Here is a 19,651-nt window from a genome sequence, read left to right as displayed (position 1 = left end):
TCAGCATTGTACTTATGTTAAAGAAGAGAGCGATTCGCATCACAACAGACAATGAGACCCTTCAAGATGAGTTAACATTAATTTTCAACAATCCAACAGACTTGAACGGCTATCTATATATATTGTAAACTACTAAGATCTCCATAAGACAACCACCCTTTCTATAAATATGCTGGAGTTTATAATATTCCATGCTCGTGTGGCTTTAGTTACATCGGACAGACTTCGAGAAGCCTTGAAATCAGGCAAAAAGAGAACATTGACTATGTCAAAAACAACAGACAGAACATTTCTGGCCTGTTGTCTCATTTCTCTACAACTAACCATGTCATCAAGTGGGACAAAAGTTGTTCCCCTTACTTAGAGGAAGATTACCATTCAAGAATTTTCAAAGAAGCTGCCACAGTCGCCTGTTCTACTGTCAATCTTAACAGAAATCAAGGCCTAATACTCCCAGAGATATGGAAAACCCTAATCAAATCTTTAAAAACAAAAGAAATGAACTTTAATACAAACTACAGAAAGTCCCTTAGCAACGGCTAGCTAATCTTGTGCACGTGTTTCACGCACGTTCGATACTATTTTATTTGTAATTATTCTAGTCAGTTTTTTACAGTTATTCTTGTCAGTTTTATAGTTACACATAATTGTGAGATTGTTTCAGCCTATATGTAAGTGTCCTGAAGATGCCAACAGTTAAAGTTTGGCGAAACTAGTTGGTTAAGTTAATAAAATTGATCAACACTTGATCTGTAAACCAAAAATATTGTTACTAATTCTCAGGATCAAGAAAATAAACCTTCATTGTACTTCTTAATTATCATTTCTCTTTAATTCTTTTCTTCATGGTTACATGGTGATCAGTATTTATTATTAAAAATGATCAACTACCATGTTATAATAAAACTTCAGTTTAATATAAACCAAAATAATCACTCTACATTGAGACCTTCATATCAAGATTGTCATCTGGATTATACATGTATATACTAAGAAACAAGCTACATTACAGTTTACATGGTATACTAAAGTTACAGTAATTTGGTCAACCATTAAAAACTACTACTGGCCTGATCTCTGGTTAAAAAAATAAATAAAATAATAAAATAGAAAAAAAAAACTTACTACATCAAAGCTCCTTTGATTATCTCTTTGGTTACAAATCATTAAGAGATATATATATATTAAGCTAGAGAGCTTAATATATATCCAAGTGTGAGCAAACAAAGTTTGCTGACACTTAGATAAAGGATTAAACTAAACTTATTATAGTCTAACCAAGTGAAAAATAAACTCTCAACATCTTTCTCTGAATCCGGAGTAATTTAATAATAAGGTTGTACACCATTTGGCAACTTCTATAGGTGGGGATGACTTCTCATTGCTTCTGCCTTGGTGTGTCCACTACTGGGCCTGGCTCCCACTGACAAGACGTCAATAAAGGTTGAAACCGGTCTGAGTAGTGGCCCTTGCCTAAATTACACATATCTGCAAGGAGATGTGCTTTGCATTATGAGAGATACTGAGATAGGAGTGATGATAGCTTTCTCCACCTTTGCCACGAGTTCCCTTGGTGTTGCACCACCTTAGCTCAGTCCTGAAGATACTTTCAGGCACAAACTTTGTTTGCTCACACTTGAATAAAGGATTAAACTAAACTTATAATTATAAAGGGACTTTTAAGCAAACATGTAGTCACAAGGATTTGTCCATTAATTTCTTACACATAGACAGTCATCTGAACATTATAAGGATTTAAGTTTGAAAGAGGACTCAGTTAACCCTCGGTGTGAATTCTTAACAACTTTGGTCTTGTAAATTTGATGAATGTTTTAATTGCAGATATACTATATATAATGCTCTTCTTGACTTGGAAGCTGATGTCTTAGTAATAATGTGGACCTGTTTTCTTTTGATAAGAGGATTCCTTAAAGCCATACACTAAATATATTTTTTGTGTTCTATAAGATTTGTAGATCTGGTCAGGTCTAGTTGACCATTCCTTGGACATTTTGTACAGAATCAAATAAAAAATAAATAAAAATACTGTGCTTCACTGCAGCAAAGGTAATTTTTTTTTCCCCATCAGCAACAGATTTTAAAAAACCAAAACCTGTCCAAAGCCAAAGCTGCCTACCAGTGCCCATATAGGGTACCACTCTTAGAACGTGATGGTACTAGTCTGACATCTTCCACTTTTTTTGTGCACATTATTACAATTCTTATATTGTATCTTAGATGAACTCTGCGTGTGTGTGTGTGTCTGTGTGTGAGAGAGAGCAAGAGATTAAATTTTGCAATCATTAAATTCATATTTAATTCTTTCATTGTGCTATTTTCATTGCATTAAACCTTAACATGAGCTTCAATCAGTGCATAAGTGCATAAGCCTTAATACATGATTTTGATTTTGTCTTGATGTGAATGTAGGTGATGCAGATTATTTCTCCATGTTGAATGAGCTAAATATTGCCATATTACTGTTTCAAAGAAAAAAAAAATCTTGATAACCAGTGCATTTAGTTAATTAAAAATTATTTTTTGATTATGTAGACTAGTACCAGTGCACCAAATGTGATGAGTTCTCTTCTTGTTATTGTATCCTTATTACCCAAAATACCTTCATATGTTTCTGGAACTTTTCTGCAAGAGATTTTTGATGTCTTTTCTCACTTGATTTCCTGGAATTACAAAAGACCAGGTAATATTTAGTTTATTTTAATTTTTGTTTAACTGTTAACTGGATATGCAGGATTGCAGAGTTTTTCCAGTTGCATGTGTGCAGAACAGTAGCAAACACTAAAACATATTACAATGTCTCTGTAATGTAGTTGGAAGAATGATGGGACAGTCCACCTTTGATTTGAAAAGACCTGAGTTTGATTCCCATCATAACGAGAGGAAACCTTGTGTGGACCCTTTCACTTGGAGATGAGTTAGTTGATTTCATATGTAGTCTGCCCACAGTACCATAGCTGGAAGAGTGCCGAGAAGAGATTCAATTCATGTTGAAGAGGAGAAAAGAATAAGGGATGTATGAATTTGTCACTAACATGTGAAATCATGTGCTTTATACAAGCACATACAACTGTTATACAAGCAAAATAGTTGCCATTTTAAAAAGAATATTCATAAAAGAAAAGCTAATTTCTTATTTGTAATAATAAATACTTATCTCACGAAATGGATTGTTACCTTATTATTGCAATTGATTCACCTTTTTCTTCTATGTAGAAGTGTTGAGGGTTCTCTTATCTGTGGTTGAACTATAGAGGTAGTATGTTTTTTTAGAATCCTCCATAGTTCATTTGGTTTCAGCGATGCCTTTTGTTGTGACATCTGTTTTGTTTCGGTTGTGACGTCACTGGTCTATCATACTAAGTGGAAGGGCTTTCCATCCTAGGAACTCGGGTTTTCATCCCACAAAGCAGGCAATCTGGCCAGAAGAATACATGTGATTATGCCATAAAAGTATTATGTATAACTGTCCTATCAGAGCATTAACTAGGTTTCCAAGAAACCAAGTTATTAGCCATGACAAAAAATTGAACCTAACATACAAAAGGAAAAAAATGACAAAATCTATTACTTTTTTTACTTAGTGATCAGAATTTTTATCCATTAATATATTAAAGTCAATACTTCCAACATGAGTAATAGCCATTTATTTCCATTCATTAACCATGAACTACATTAGATATACTGAGATATATTGATTGTTAATAATGGTTACCTGTTCTAAATAAACTTTATTCACCTAACATTTCTTGGCATAATTATAAGCATTACAACATGGTGTATTGTTATGTTATGGTGTATTTCCAGCATTTCAGAACTGATTTGCACTTAATATAATACATGCTTACTATTCGGAACTGCTCTGTCAAGTCCCACAACACCACTGCCATTTTAAGCTTGCTATTCAAAAACATTTGCTGCATCTGAATTTAAAATCAAATGTCATAATTCACACTTCAAAGATTGTACATTTTCTGAAAGCAGATGTGTATTTATTTTTTTTTTCCTTTTTGACATATCTCATCTGCCCATTTGTCCTTTCTTTGGTACTAATAACACTTCACACACATACACACACTATTTTTCCTTCAGTATGACCTCTAGTTCGTGTACCATTGTTGGAAGCGATGGTACATGAGCAGTTCACCTCACTGTTGTTTTAGATGAGATTTGCTCTTTGCATGCCATTCAAGTTTTTCCATGGCATAAGGCATTCCCCAAGCATTCACCACACCCACACTGTTGCCCATCTGATTCAGAAGGGATATTGTGTGATTTGTTGTTTCATATCTGTAGGGTATTTGAAGTCCAATACGCTACAGACTAGTCACTATAAATTATATTTGAAAAGGAATTATTGTTATTATTATTTTTTTTTTACCCAGTGTAACCAAGAATCTAATTTCTTGTCAGATATAATTTACTTTATAGCAAAGTGAAAAAACTTTCAAAGACTAGTCATGATGTTCTTTATTCTAGTGTAGTGTTCTGCCTGTTGATCGCCATACTCATATTGATGTTTAGTGAAAAAATCACATCTAGAGGTAATTATTAAGTAAATTTATTTAGCTAATAAATTAATGCAGTAATGCTATGGCAGATTCTAGAAATCTCTGATTTATGTCTGTTCCTCTATATTTGTCTGTTCACTGGATGTTTTTTATTGCATCCGGTGATCTATATCCATGGCATGGTCTGTTACTCCAGAATGGCTCTAATGCAGATAATGAATATAGTTTCTGTGTTCCTCCAGATTCTTTGTTCTTTCAGAGACAGAAGAACACACAAACTATTTTCTATTGAAGATGCCTTAATAATCAAGTCAAAATGTTGGCTTAATAATTTATTAGCCAAATAAATTCATTAATAATTATTATCTCTTGAGGTATGTTTTTCCACTTAACATCAATATAAGTGATATTCTATGTCCAAACATCCATACCAGATTATTGATTGCCATAGTTGATACTTTGTCTAGGTGCAGCTTTCCTCCTATAGAAACTGAGCAGTTTTTCAGGTATGTCCTGATTGTTCAAACTGCTGAGATTTCTATACCCTCCCCCTTTCTCCACTTCCTAGCACAATTTAGTTCCACGATGATAGCTTCCTAGATCATCTTGTGCATTTGTTGGTGAATATTGTAGGAAAATCATCAGCTGGTAACTTTTGTTTCCTACAATTTATTTTAGATAATGCAGTCTTTTCTAGCATCAAACAAATAGATTACTGATGTGACATCTTATGATACTACCTCTTTCCAAGTTCTCAACATGCCATTGACAGTACATTGACTCTAGGGCTTATCTCCTGTCAATTATCAGCCACATGTGATAGCACAATATACATAACAGTGTGTTTTATAGTAAAACAGGTGTCCCAGTACTTATTTTAACCGGTACTCTGTATTATGATTTCAGTATTAGTTATTCAGGAACCTCTGTGTAAACCATAAGCAATATATTAAATATACAAGCGTATGATATTTTTTGTGAAATACTCTTAGATAAGTCAAAATATGGGACTGAAGATTCATATAACTAAAAATAATATATTTGCTCAAAAGTTGTTAAATGTGTCTTTCCTTACATGTTTCGACAACTACATTTAGGTTACCCAGAAAAATAGTTTTTTCTCTAGCTGAAAGTTGACTATTCAGAACAGAAAAGAGAATATCATGACTGTTTCAAACAAGTGGAAAACAGAAGGTCATAATTAACACATATACACTTTCTCATGGATATCTTGGAAGCTACGTACTCTAGAAAGAATATTGAAATAAAGTGCCCAAGGACATTTCTTGTGCTCTTCACGTCCCTGAAATATTTTTTTTTTAAATTTCAGATATTAAATCTGAATTTATGTGAAATGTTACTCAGTTATATTAGTGAAACATTTTTTAACAGCCAATGCTAATTATGAAAAAAAAATTTTTGCAGATGAAATTAAGTCTTCTTGCTATAGGACTTCTTTAAACATTGTTTTTTATTTTCCTGTTTCTATTCAGCAATACCGTTTTCACATTTTCCAAGCACATTACATTGTTAATGTATATGACTTTATATAGTGATCATCCACAGCCTTTCTTTCCCTGTGAATGATCATTACAGAAAGTAAGAGAACTTTTTAACTACTTGCCCACTTTGTTCCTTTTGTGCTGAATTTTAACACTATAAGAAGATGCTGGTTATAATACCAGCGAAATATCAGCATCAAGTTAATAAATCAATTATTTACTTAGTTTCTGTGTTCTATTATACCGTTAAAATAATAAACAACACTATAAATTCTAATTTTTCACATTTTATTCTAGATTTTTATTGCATATCATTATTCTCAAATCTTATTCCAAAAAATGTAGTGATCAAAACAAGGAAGTATTCATTTGCTTCATCGACTACAAGAAAGCATTTGATAAAGTCTAACATACTAAAATGATTGAATTATTAAAAAGAATTGGATGAGATGGTAAAGACATCAGGATTATTGAAAACTTATATTGGAACCAAAAGGCATCTGTTCAAGTTGATGACATTATTACAGACTCCATTAACATCAAATGAGGAGTAAGGCAAGGATGTGTGCTGTCTTCTCCTCTTTTTAACTTATATAACTTATACTCAGAAGTCATATTTCAAAGAAGAGAGGAAGGGATTAATGTAAATGATGAAATTATCATTAACATCTGATATGCTGATGACACAGCTCTCTTGGCTGACAATATTCAGTATCTTCAAAATCTTCTGGAACTAGTGAACGAAGAGAGTGAAAAAATGGGATTAAGAATAAATATCACCAAAACTACATTCATGGTCATAAGCAAGAAATCAGTTCTTAATTCAACACTTTCTTTAAACGGGAAACAAATAGAAAGAGTTACAAAGCTTAAATATCTGAGATGCTGGTTAAATGAAGAATGCAATCTAGATATGGAAATAAAAATGAGAATTGAAATCCATATGTTCACTGGCATCCACAGATTCCGTATGGTCACTCCAATGTTCTTTGATGTGTCATACTAGGCCTCAGTCTTGTTGTATGCTTTTCTGGAGGCTTCAACTCTCTGAAGATCAGTTGCTCCAGACATCCCATTTATCCATCTCATTGGGATCTACTTTTTCCAGGATCTTTGCCTTCTATTATTGTTCTGAGAAGTCCCCCTTCCTTCCTTTCAGTGTGTCCAAAATATTTTAACTTTCTTCTGTCAATATCCTTAAGAAGCCTTAAAGTTCTATTGATCTTTTCTAACACCCATTCATTTTATGCCTTTCAGTATATGATATCCTCAACAGTTTTCGGTAACACTACATCTCAAAAGCAGCTATCCTTTTCTCATCTGATAGGAATTAGGATAGGTGGTAGATTGAAATGGCAAGAAAAAATTTTCTCCTTATGAAATCAACACTGGTGTAACTGCAATTTAAATTTAGAGCTTAGAATACACATGGTTAAATGCTATGGGCATTTCTTGGTCTTACTGAGAATTTACTGAATAATGGTCTGTACTACTGTATAATGGTGCAAAAAATTTGACCTTGAAGACAACATCAATAAAAAAAACCTTGAAGCTTTTGAGATGTGGTTATACAGACGAATGTTAAAAATCCCATGGACAGCAAAAATGTCTAATCAACTGGAACAAATGGGGAAATCATGTGAACTTTTAGATACCATAAAAAGAAGGAAAACTGCATATCTTGGTCACCTACTTCATAATGAAAATATAAGATACTTCAATTGCTTATAAAAGGGAAGATAAATGGAAGAAGAGGACAAGGAAGACAAAGAAAATCTTAGCTTTCAGACATGAGCTCTGAGGGGCTGTTCAGAGTAGCTGAGGATCACTTAGAATTTGCCAAGGTGGTCACTGATCTCTGATAGGAGATGGCACTCAAAGAAGAAATTATTTTCTTTCATTTTGAATGTCTTTATTGGCTTTTTTTTTTACTGTCTAGCATGTATTGATTATGTAAAATGTTTTAAATGAAGTAACCCACACACACACACACACACACACACACACACACATATATATTTATATATATATATATCATATAATAAATTTCATTGAGGTTCTTTTTCTTAATATTACATATTCTGCTCTGATTTTGTGTGATTATTTTATATCAATGTATAGAATAATAACACACACACACACACACACACACACACACAAACACAAGAATGGTCCATGCCATAATCTCAGAAAATATATGAATTCAATTATGGTGTGAGCTGTTGATAGAGAAAATCAGAAAATCAAGCTCTGCATGATTAAAAAAAAAAAATAATAAAATAAAAATAATGGAAATATGTAACTGTTGTTTATTCAGATTGAATAATATGCATACACACATAAAACCTTTATGCTTGCTCCTGTCTGTTGCCTAATTGATAGCGGCACCATTAAAAAAATATAGTTATAAAAACCCATATATATGTATGAAATGCATACATATGAGGGTAGTCTGAAAAGTTCACGGCCTAACAATGAAAAAACGAATTTATAATTTCAAAATTATTTTTATTTTTCACCATAATCTCCCTTAAGACTAATACATTTATTCCAGCAATGCTCCAGTGCCATTATCCTGTTCCTGTAGTGGTTCTCAGTAAGATCTGCCAAATACCCCTCTACCACTGCAACCACCTCTTGATTCGAAGAAAAATGCTGACCAGCAAGGAAGAGTTTTAGTTTTGGGAAGAGATAGAAGTCAGAGGGAGAAGTCATATCTAGGGAATGGGGTGGATGTTCCAACAATTCATAGTGCAGATTGTAATTTTCCCATTGCCAAAACACCTTTGTGGGCAAGTGCATTGTCCTGATGAAAGATGATTTTTTTCTTCTGCAAACCAGGTCTTTTCTCACAAATTTTTTCATCTAGTCTGGTTAAAAGATTAGAATAATATTCCCCGGTTATTGTTTTACCCTTTTCAAGATAATTAATAAACAAAATGCATCCCAAAACACTGATGCCATGACTTTTCCTGCTGATGGAACCGACTTTGTCTTCTTGGGCATTGAACAACCAGCTTCTGTCCACTGTTTTGACTACCGTTTGGATTCTGGTGTGTAATGGTGAATCCAAGTCTCATCCATAGTAATAAATTGACACACAAAATCAGTTTTATTATTGTTAAAACTCTCCAAGCACTATTCAAAGATTTTCATGAGAGTGCGTTTTTGATCTGCTGTGAGCAAGCGTGGCCCATCTTGCGCAAAGGTTTTTCATTTGCAATTCTTCATGCAAAATATATCCTACATGTTCTTTTGAAATGCCTGTAGTCTCAGCAAATTCACTCACTTTGACTCGCTAGTCATCCAATACCATATCGTGCAATTGATCAATGATTTCTGGTGTTGTTACACTTTTTGGACGTCCTTCACGTGGATCATCTTCAATGCTGGTACGGCTATGTTTAAACTCAGCAGCCCATTTTTAAAATGCCGAAAACGAAGGAGAAGAGTGCTCATAAACTTTTATGAATTTCTTTTGCCATTAAACTTTCTTTTACAAAGAATTATAACTGCACGATACTCTGTTTTATCCATTTCAAGGGATACAGACAACACTTTTGCTTCAGACAGCTGTATAAAACAAACTATTTGATAGAATAGCTTGCAATTTCACATGGATGCTTATGACAGATGTACCAACTTAGGGAAAAAAATCTTTCAGATAGTGTTGCCATCTATGGTCGAGGTAGAGAACTTTTCAGACCACCCTTGTATGTTGTTCTGTACCACCTGCTTGTAACCTGTTCTCTGGATGCCCAACACTATAAATGAAGATAGCTAAGAAGTTTGGCTGAAAATTTGCTCTGAAAAATTTTTAGAATTTTTCTGGGGGGGGGGGGGGGGGGGAGTTTACTCGTATGTTTTTTAGCATGCACCTACCAGATTACAATGCTATCCAACAAACAGTCAAACTTTTATTGACATGTGAAAATCTGCAATCTTTCCACTAAATCTTTGATGGTACTTTTTTTTTATAACTTTTATATTAACATGTATTATTATTGTTGTAATGTTCCTGTGTTTCTATTGATAGCATTTTGCTTATTGCATTGTTCCTCCTACCCGCTTCCTGTTGGAGCATCTGATGAAGGGGTACCTCATAGTGATGGTACTGTCTCCTTTCATTCTTCCTCTTTTTTCATTGCTTTTCTTTGCATATTCTTCTCTCTACTTCTGAGTCTTGTATGCTGTTCTGTTTTCCAGAGCACCATCACTGGGATCCAACACCCTGCTGCCATGTTTTCTGTGTGCGATGCGTCCTGTAGACATCTGGAAAGGAAGATTCTGGTAGTCTTGTACTGCTTTTGCAAGACTGGCTGTTCTCTGGATGTCCCAGCCAGGATTAATTGACTAGTGGGCTTGCCTTTAAGGATCGGTTGTATTGCAGTAAGTCTTCCACCCCATGGTCTGGAGTTGGAGTATCAGTACCGATACCCTAGATCAGGGGTCAGCATAGAAATCGATCCCTGGCTATCCAAGAGGTTGATAAATGTCCAGGGTTTTTAATGTTTAATGTTTTTTTATAAATTTCTTTAAGTATTTTCTTTAAATGTTTCTTATCAAGAAGAAATAGTGAAGTCAAAGGGTGAAGGAATTATTATTTTAAAATTGAGAAATTTATTATTGATAACATTTATTCATTTATTTAATAGGTTGGAGATCAAGAATTCCTTGAAGGGGTCAATGGTCTAAAAAGTTTGCTGACCCCCTTCCATAGATACATCACTTGATTACAGAAGTAAAAAAACAGAAGACATGACCCCAGTATAACTGTGGTGACATCTTTTGTTTTTCTCATCATTCATGCAACACCTGAAAAGCCAATAGAGAAAATGTCATCATTCTTTATTCAAATAGATTTAGAAGCACTGGCAGGATCTCTCAGAACAGTTAAAGAACTATGATCTAGTAATATCCTTGTGGAAACATCATGTCAGTCCTAAATCGGAAAAACTTGAAAAGTAACATCGATGGGTGGAATATCAGTTACAGTAACACCTCATAAAACACTAAACTCTTTTATGGGAGTGATATCAGGATGAGATCTTTTTCGTGTTCCAAATGAGGAAATATGTTCACATCTTAAAGATCAGGGAGTGACCATTATGAAGTGCATCCTGATATGTACTGATGTCATCTGGTTCTGACCATGAACATCATCCTTACTTTTGATACACCTGAACCTCCAACATCTGTAAAAGCAAGGTATTGTAATTGTCATGTTAGACTATACATCATTATCCACTAAGATGCTTTAAATATCAGAAATACGAGTATTTCCAAACTGCCTGTCTTAACTCTGCCACTTGTGCCTTACGTGGTATTAAAGAGCATGATAATAATTGTTTAAGAGATACTTGTGCCATGAGCAGTTTGTTCAAATTAACATGAAAAAACACAAGAGATAAGTAATACTGTGTATTTAAGGCCATATATTTCAGACTGAATATTACAGGCCATCATCAGTGGCAACAGTAGTTAATTACAAAGTAGAATGCAAGCAATGGATTGATTTGAAAAAATAAAGTATAGAAATTATAACATCATGCGGCTCTTAAGAAAAAAAATGGATATTTCTATATCCACCAAAAGTAAACTGATTGCAGCTGCTAGGTCAGCTCATACTTTTTTGACATATACAAACTACAGACAGTTGATAACATCAAAACTAATTGCCCAATGGCAGTCATCATGGCATGAAGCATTAACAAAAAATTGTATGAGATTTAGCCTGAAATTAAGCATTAGCAGTTGAGTCAATGCAGAAACAGAAGAGATGAAGTTGTTCTTGCTAGGCTGCACATGTCAGTCATCTTACACATTCTTATTTATGGAGGTCTAATGACCCATCTATGTGTGAAACATGTAATGTGCTTCTCACCATTTTAATAGTTTGGTGGAGTGCCAGCACTTTACATGAAAGAGGAATGACATTTTTACTTATCTGACCAAGCCATACACACTCAGATTGATGTTATATGACTAGGACAAATTGCATGAAGTTTTTAACTTTTTGAAAAGAATTAATTTATACAATCACATTTGATTATAAATTTTATTTATATGTATATACTGCATTGTTTAACTTAATTTTTTTTTTATTTATAACATTATTTATTAATTTTTCTCTTTATGAGTATTTATTAATACCTTGTGTACTGCTTGTAGCCTTTGATCTGGCACAGCATGACCTTTGCTATCTTGTACCAATAAACCATAAATCAACCCAACCAACCCGGCATCACTTGGAGTTATATTTTCTGATTCTTTGTTTCTGTGAATCATTTGGTCTTGATTTCTCCATTGCTATAAGTCATAATTTCCCCTGGCACTCTAGGTTCGCCGCTAGAGTGCCAGGGGAACGGTCGCATTTTCAGGGAGCTCCCGAAAGCTAAGTACAATTTTGAATGGAAATTAGAATAAATGTTAAAAATCATAACGTAATATTGTCTAAATTTGGTAGCTTGTTGTGTCTGTGTGATTTTGGTGTAAATTCCGTAAATTAATTTAGTCTTTAACGATACGTTTCATATATTTGAATATGGCGCCAATGCGACGTAAGATAATGGCGTCCAAAAATACGACGCCATTGTTCAAAAACTGTAGTGTGAGAGAGTTTGTCCGGTGTGATGTGTGTGGAATGTATGCATTCCCGAATGAGTCTGGAGTATGGATTGAAAGTGATAGTGGTGGGAGAATGTGTAGAAAGTGTATGCAAAGTGAGGAGTCGAAGTATGTGTCAGGTTGTGAGACAGTTATGGTTGAAGAAAGCCAGAATGCGAGTGTAAATAGTGGCTCGATAGGGAATTGCGGTGTACAAGATGGCAATGTGAGCGGTGATCTAAGAAAGAGTGAGAGCAATTATACAGAAAGAGAAAATGGTTTGAATGATAAAAAAAAAATGAAGAATTATTTGTAGGAAGTGAGATCGCTAGGCTGCGCGCAGTGATACAAGATGCGCAGCGGCAATTAGAGCACCTGCAAAACTCTTTCCAGAGTGATTCGGCTAACGGAAATAAACAGCGTGGGCGAGTTTCCGAAATGAAGGAGAGAGTATTGTATGGTGACTCATTATTAAGAGGAGTAATAGATGGGAGTGTAACTAAATCGTACTTGCCGGGTGCGAAATTTAAGGATGTAAGTGAGAGCATTAGAGTGCAAAAACAGAGGGTGAAAGAAATAACAATTGTGGCTGGTACGAATGAATTGAAAGGTGATAAATTTTTTATGAGAGAGGACTTGAAAGTATTGTTAAAGGTAGCGAAAGAAAAGAGTGACAGAGTTAGAATGGTGAGTCTGTTACCGCGGTATGACAGAGAGGAGTTTAGAAGGAGGGCCATAATCGCAAATGATATTATGCGCAGGTTATGCGGACGGTGTGATGTGGAATTTGTGGACGTGTGGAATGAGTTTGATGGGCGAAAGGACTTATACAAGATGGATGGACTGCATTTGAATGGACTTGGTGTGCGGAGACTGGAAAAAGTGTTGCTGAATGAAGTGAAAATGGATGTGCAGAACCAGGGAAACTAGAACTACCAAGGAGGGGGGGAAGTGGATATCCAGACATCAGTGAGACAGTTGAGTGTAAAAATGTATATAATGTACCTGAGCCAGCAATAAGGACAAAAAATGGGAATGGGATATTTAGAATAACGCATCAAGATAGGGGTGGGACAAAGGGAACACTGCAATTCATGTATACTAATGCCAGGAGTATTAGGAACAAGAAGGAAGAATTTTTGGCCTTGATTGGCTCTTCCTGGCCACAGGTTATTGGCATTAGTGAAACATGGCTGACGGAAGATGATATAGTTAGTGGGATAGAATGTGTAGGTTATAGTATGTTTAGGAGGGACAGAGAGAATAAAATTGGGGGAGGGGTGTTGTTGATGATAGCTGATGAACTGCAGCCAAGGAGAATTGAAGTATTGCAGGATAGTGAAAGGAGCTCATTTGAGGCTATTTGGTGTGAGATTGATACTAGCAGAATAAAATATACAGTTGGGTGCTGCTATAGACCAGGTGATGGAATAGATGGTGGAGATGGTATGCATAAACAAATTGATGAAATGAGTGGAAGGAGGGTAATTATTATGGGGGATTTCAACTATGGTAACATTGATTGGAAGGAGGAGAGGACACATGTGAGGAAGGAAATGGATTTTATTCAATTATTAAGGGATAACTATCTGAAACAGCATGTAATTGAAAATACTAGGGGTGTGAGAGTGCTTGACCTGGTAATAGTATCTGAGAATTTGACTGTAATGAATATGACCATGTTGCCACCTATTGGTGAGAGTGATCATAAGGTCTTGACCTGGGAGGTGGCTAAAGGTGTGAAATTTGTGATTAAGACAGGGTATATGTGGAATTACCGTGCTGGCAAGTATGACAAGCTTAGGAGATTGCTTGGATCAGTGCCATGGCATGTACAACTGCAAGGGCTGGACGTCGATAGAGCATGGGAAGTGATCAAAGAGCATTTACAGGAGGTTATGGCTGATTGTATACCTAAGGTCCGAATAGTGAAACAAGGAGGGGTTAAATGGATGAATAACACCATTAAGCTTGAGCTGCAAAAAAAGAAACAACTATGGAGGGAATTTAAAGAAAGGGGTGACCTGCAGGCCCACGAACAGTATAAAGTACAGGCTAGAAGGGTAACGAGTGTGGTAAAAACAGCAAAAGCCGATTATGAAAGGAAACTAGCTATGCAAGCAAAAGAGAATCCCAAACAGTTCTTTCAATATGCTGCAAGCAAGAAAAAAACTGTACATGGCAAAATGATTTTAAGGAATGACGATGGTAAAGAGTTCACTGAACCAGTCGATATAGTGGAGTTACTGAGCGCGCACTTTGAAAAAGTATATCATCCAGGTGGTGACGTTGAAAAAATGAAGGAACCATTAGTTTATATGGGAATTGTGATGAATGAAGTGGAGGTGAATAGTCTATTGCAGAACCTTAATGTGAATACATCTGTGGGATTGGATGGTATACCGGCACGGGTCTTGCATGAAGCGGCTAATGAATTATCAGTGCCCTTGTCCATGTTGTTTAATCTGAGTCTCAGGTCTGGCTTAGTCCCGAAGGCGTGGAAAAAGGGGAAAATAGTTCCACTGCATAAAGGAGGATCCAAGACTATGGTTGCAAATTACCGACCGATCAGCATATCAGGAGTCGTTGTCAAGGTCTTGGAGAAAGTAGTCAAGGGAAAAATACAGGAATGGATTGATGAAAATGAGATACTGTACAGAGGACAGCATGGCTTTGTGAAGGGTAGATCATGCCTCAGTAACTTGCTCAAGTTTTATAACAAGGTGACGGCTGAACTGGATAAGGGAAATGGGTTTACAGTGATACTGCTGGACCTGGCAAAGGCGTTTGACAGGATACCACATGGAATTCTAATCCGTAAACTACAACATATGGGAATGGATATAGGGTTGGTGAGATGGATAGCTGGGTGGTTGATGGAGAGATATCAAAGAGTAGTTTATTCAGGAGTAGAGTCCAAAAAACGGCCTGTGACTAGTGGTGTGCCACAGGGTTCTGTTCTTGGACCACTGTTGTTTAATCTGTTCATTAACGATATAGGGAATGGTCTAAGTGGGACAGTTCATTTGTTCGCTGATGATGCAAAGTTGGGTAGGGCGATAGTGAATGCAGAAGATGTCAAAGTCTTGCAAGATGACTTAGATAGATTGGAGTTCTGGACTAAGGAGAATGGATGTCAATTTAATGTGACAAAATGTAAGGTTATGCATTTCGGAGTGAAAAGATTAGCAGCAGTATACCACATTGGTGGAACTGTACTCCAAGAGATTGATGAGGCCAGGGACTTGGGAGTGTTGGTGGATAGGGAGATGAAGTTTAGGGGGCACATTGCGAAAGTAGCTAAATCAGCTCATCAACTCACTTGGTTGTTGAAAAATACCTTGACGAGCAGAGAAAAACAAGTTATTGTACCTCTGTACCGAGCCCTGATAAGACCTCATCTCGACTACTGTGCCCAGATTTGGTCACCTCGGTTCCTTCTTGATGGGGAGGAGGTTGAGAGGATCCAGAGGCGAGTGACTAAGATGATAGCAGGTCTATGGAATGAACCATATGAGAACAGGTTGAAGATTTGTGGGTTGCAGAAACTAGTTGATAGGCGAAAAAGGGGAGATATGATTGAGACATTCAAATTGCTAAAAGGATTCTATAGGATTAATTCAGATGATATTTTTGAGATCAGGACTGGTGGTGGGAGAACTAGGGGACACCCATGGAAGCTGGGCAAGAGCGTGGTTAGCAGGGGTGTTAGAGCTGGGTTCTTTACTTTTAGAGTGGTAAATGAGTGGAATAAGCTGCCAGAGTCTGTTGTGGGTGCTATGACAGTGAGCGAGTTCAAGGCAAGGTATGATAGATACTGTGAGAATGTTGAACAGCTGTGTGAACATGATGTTTAGGGCCTCCCTCGATGAGTCTAAGGACTCCTGGAGTAGCCCGTGGTAATAATAATAATAATAATAATACAGTTTCCTCAGTCTTTTATATTTCTTCTCCATATTTTAAAATTCAATCAAATCAATCTTAAATCTTACCATATTCTGAATGATTTATTTATGGTTTTTTAATCTTAAATTTTACCATATTCTGAATGATTTATTTATGTTTTTTTACTTTCTACTGTTTGTTCTGGTGTTGTCTTTTTTCCATGTCCTCATACCTTTTCAAACCATGCATGACTACAAAAAACCTCACACTATTTTGGAGCAATGTAGATGTCAAGGAACTTATTAAAGTGAACTCTAAAAAAAACTTAATTCAGTTACATAGAACTGAATTAAGACATTCAGTTTTATGTAACTGTTTTTCTTAGCCTCAACTAGATCATAAAAAATAAACTTCGTGTGTGTGTGTGTGTGTGTGTGCATATCATTATTATTAATTTTTTATTTTATTTTAATTTTCTTAGCTTCAGTACCAGAAGTCTATGTACCCCATATTCAAGTCGGTGTATATTATCTTTTTCATCGACTCTATGGTATGTTCCCTTGCAATTTCCTAAATTATTTGCGTGGCTACTACAATAAAGAAGACAATTTCCAGATGTTTGCTGAAACAATTAAGGTATTATTCTATTCTTTCATATTGAAATGTTGCTAACAGTATTTATATAGGGCTCAGCAAAAACTCGCCTACTTTCTTGTGGTGAGTACATTTTAACAGCTGGAGAGTAACTGCAGACTGGGTGAAATAAAATATTTTTTCATTTAATAAAAATAACTTTCAAACATTCTTTTTTTTTTTTTTTTTTTGAAATTTAAGAAAACACAAAAGAATATGTATAATATAAAGGATCATAAAAATTATATAGAAAATGTGGATATTAAACATCCAACATTATTTCAAAGCCAAATGTTCATAGAAAATGTGAAAGTTTCATAAATTTGAGTTGAGAGCTTATATGAATATAATCCTCAGCATTTGAGTTGCCTTAACTTGCACTACTTAAAATAACATGACTGTCTCCCAAATGTCCATATTTGTCTTTTATTAGTGCATTTGGTAAATGTTTCACTGGTCTGACAGCTGTTTAGAACTAGTAAGAGGGCCTGGTAAGAAAACCTTCTGAAAGAACAACTTCAGAGAAATGTATTTTTTGTAAGTAAACTCTCAGTTGGTGCGTAAAATAATTCTAAAAATAATTGAAAATTATTATTAATAAAAATAAAAATTATATTTTCCCAAAAATCAATGTTGTGCTTTATTAACTTTTCTTTCTTGGAATGGTTCTTACACAGAGAAAACATTCTCCAAACAATGATACCTCACTACTAATCACATAATGGAGTTTTCCTATTCACTTATTGGGACATATCCTAATAAAAAGGGAGTGAGGATCTTAGGCAAGCGCATATTTTTCATGGTGAGTAGAATTTTGCATACTTTGTCAGGCCATTACTGTACAGCTGACTCCATGGATCTGAAGACGCATCACAGGAGACCCAAACTACCTACCTACCCACAATCTGTCATACCTCTCCTTGAACTCATTAACAGACAAAGCACTCACAACTGACACTGGCAACCTATTCCATTCATTCACAACTCTCTCCGAGTAAAAAATCTAGTCCTCACACCCCTACTAACTACACCTTTATTCAACTTCCAGGGATGATCTCTTGTTCTGGTCCCTCTAGCCAAGTGCTGAAACATTTTCCCTTCTTCAGTCCTATAAAATTCTTTAAGTAACTTAAATGTTTCTATCTTAATCCTCTTTTTTTTTGCCTGTTCAACTTCTTAATCCAAATTCAGAGGCAAGGGACTAAGATGGTCACTTGTCTCTGATTCCTCTCCACCACTTCCTCGTCCCCAAGAGATCAGATGAGCATAGTAATCCAGATGTGGATGTATCAAGTTCTTATAAAGAGGACCAACAACTTATCTCTACTTGTTAGTATGTTCTCCAATAAACTACCATGAGCTACCTTAGCAATATTGCCCTCTAAACTTCAGTTCTCTATCTACTACTTGTTTTCAGATTATGCAAAATTAAGTAGAGTTGATATGTTGATATTTTACATGATGATTTAAATAGACTGCTGGTATGGGCAAAGGAGAACACATGCCAATTTAATGTGGCAAAGTGTAAGGTTATACGTTTTGGAGTGAAAAGATTACCAGCTCTGTACCATATTGATGGGACTGTACTCCAAGAACTTGATGAAGGCAGAGATTTGGGGCTATTGTTGGATAGGGAGTTGAAATTCAGGGGCGTATGACAAAAGTGGGTAAAATAGTTCATATGATTACCTACTGATTCAGAAATATCCTGAAATGCAGCAATAAAAAGGGTTATTATTCCTCTTTATAAGGCAACAGATTTGGTTGCCTGAGTTTTTTGCAGGTGTGGATGAGGTGGAATGGATTCAGAGGCGAGTAACTAAGATGCTGGCAGGACTGTATGTTGCTCCATATGAGGAGGATTGAAGATTTGTGGGTTACAGAAGCTGGTTTTTTGGCAGATAAGGAGAGATAAGATAGAGACATAAGTTACATATGGGGAAATTTCAGGATTGATGTGGGCAAAATATTTCAGTACATGGATAATGTGAGAAATACGGGGTCATCCATGTAAATTGAGTGTTTATCAAGAGAGTGGGGAGTGAGGACTAGACTTTTTGCTTGGTGAGTGAGTGGAATAGATTGCCAGTCAGTTATGTGTGCTTGTTGGTGAATAATTTCAAGGCAAAAAATGACAGGTATTGACAACAGTTGATTAATGTTTTTAAAATGGGTCTCTCACAATGAGTCTGTGGACTCAATGGAGGTGCCTGCATATATAGTAATAATAATAGTAATATTATTCTCGGCTTCAGTGATACTGGCCTTTTGGATCCAGAACACTGAATTTGGGTAAAGGTGGATGCCCAAGTTGGTTTCCCAACCACCTAAACTGACTGACTTTTTTTTTTTTTTAATTGTTTCCATTAGATGTCTTTGCTGGCTTTCTTCAAAAATGACAGCATTGGGAATGCAATCCTGCCATATATATCCTAGTATTGTTTGAAGGCATGTTGCTCCAAAGCTGTTGATGATGTTAACTGTTTGTTGAGTAGT

The 19,651-nt window shown here is 35.6% G+C and overlaps 1 protein-coding gene across 1 annotated transcript in view; it reads left to right on the top strand.

The window, feature by feature from the left end:
- Tsc1 (tuberous sclerosis 1 protein hamartin) overlaps positions 1-19,651 on the top strand; it is a 315,684-nt gene that overhangs the window by 91,476 nt on the left and 204,557 nt on the right. The window contains exons 5-6 of the mRNA XM_090401542.1: positions 2,554-2,701; positions 17,004-17,158. Coding sequence (XP_090257668.1) covers positions 2,554-2,701; positions 17,004-17,158 — 303 coding nt within the window. The remainder of the gene's footprint in view (positions 1-2,553; positions 2,702-17,003; positions 17,159-19,651) is intronic.

Source organism: Typopeltis vanoorti, chromosome 12 (genome assembly GCF_054136105.1).
Source record: "Typopeltis vanoorti isolate ZY-2024b chromosome 12, IOZ_Tvanoo_1.0, whole genome shotgun sequence".
Taxonomy (NCBI): domain Eukaryota; kingdom Metazoa; phylum Arthropoda; class Arachnida; order Uropygi; family Thelyphonidae; genus Typopeltis; species Typopeltis vanoorti.
The sequence above is the reverse complement of the archived record's forward strand: the minus strand, read 5'-3'. Positions and strand labels throughout refer to the sequence as shown.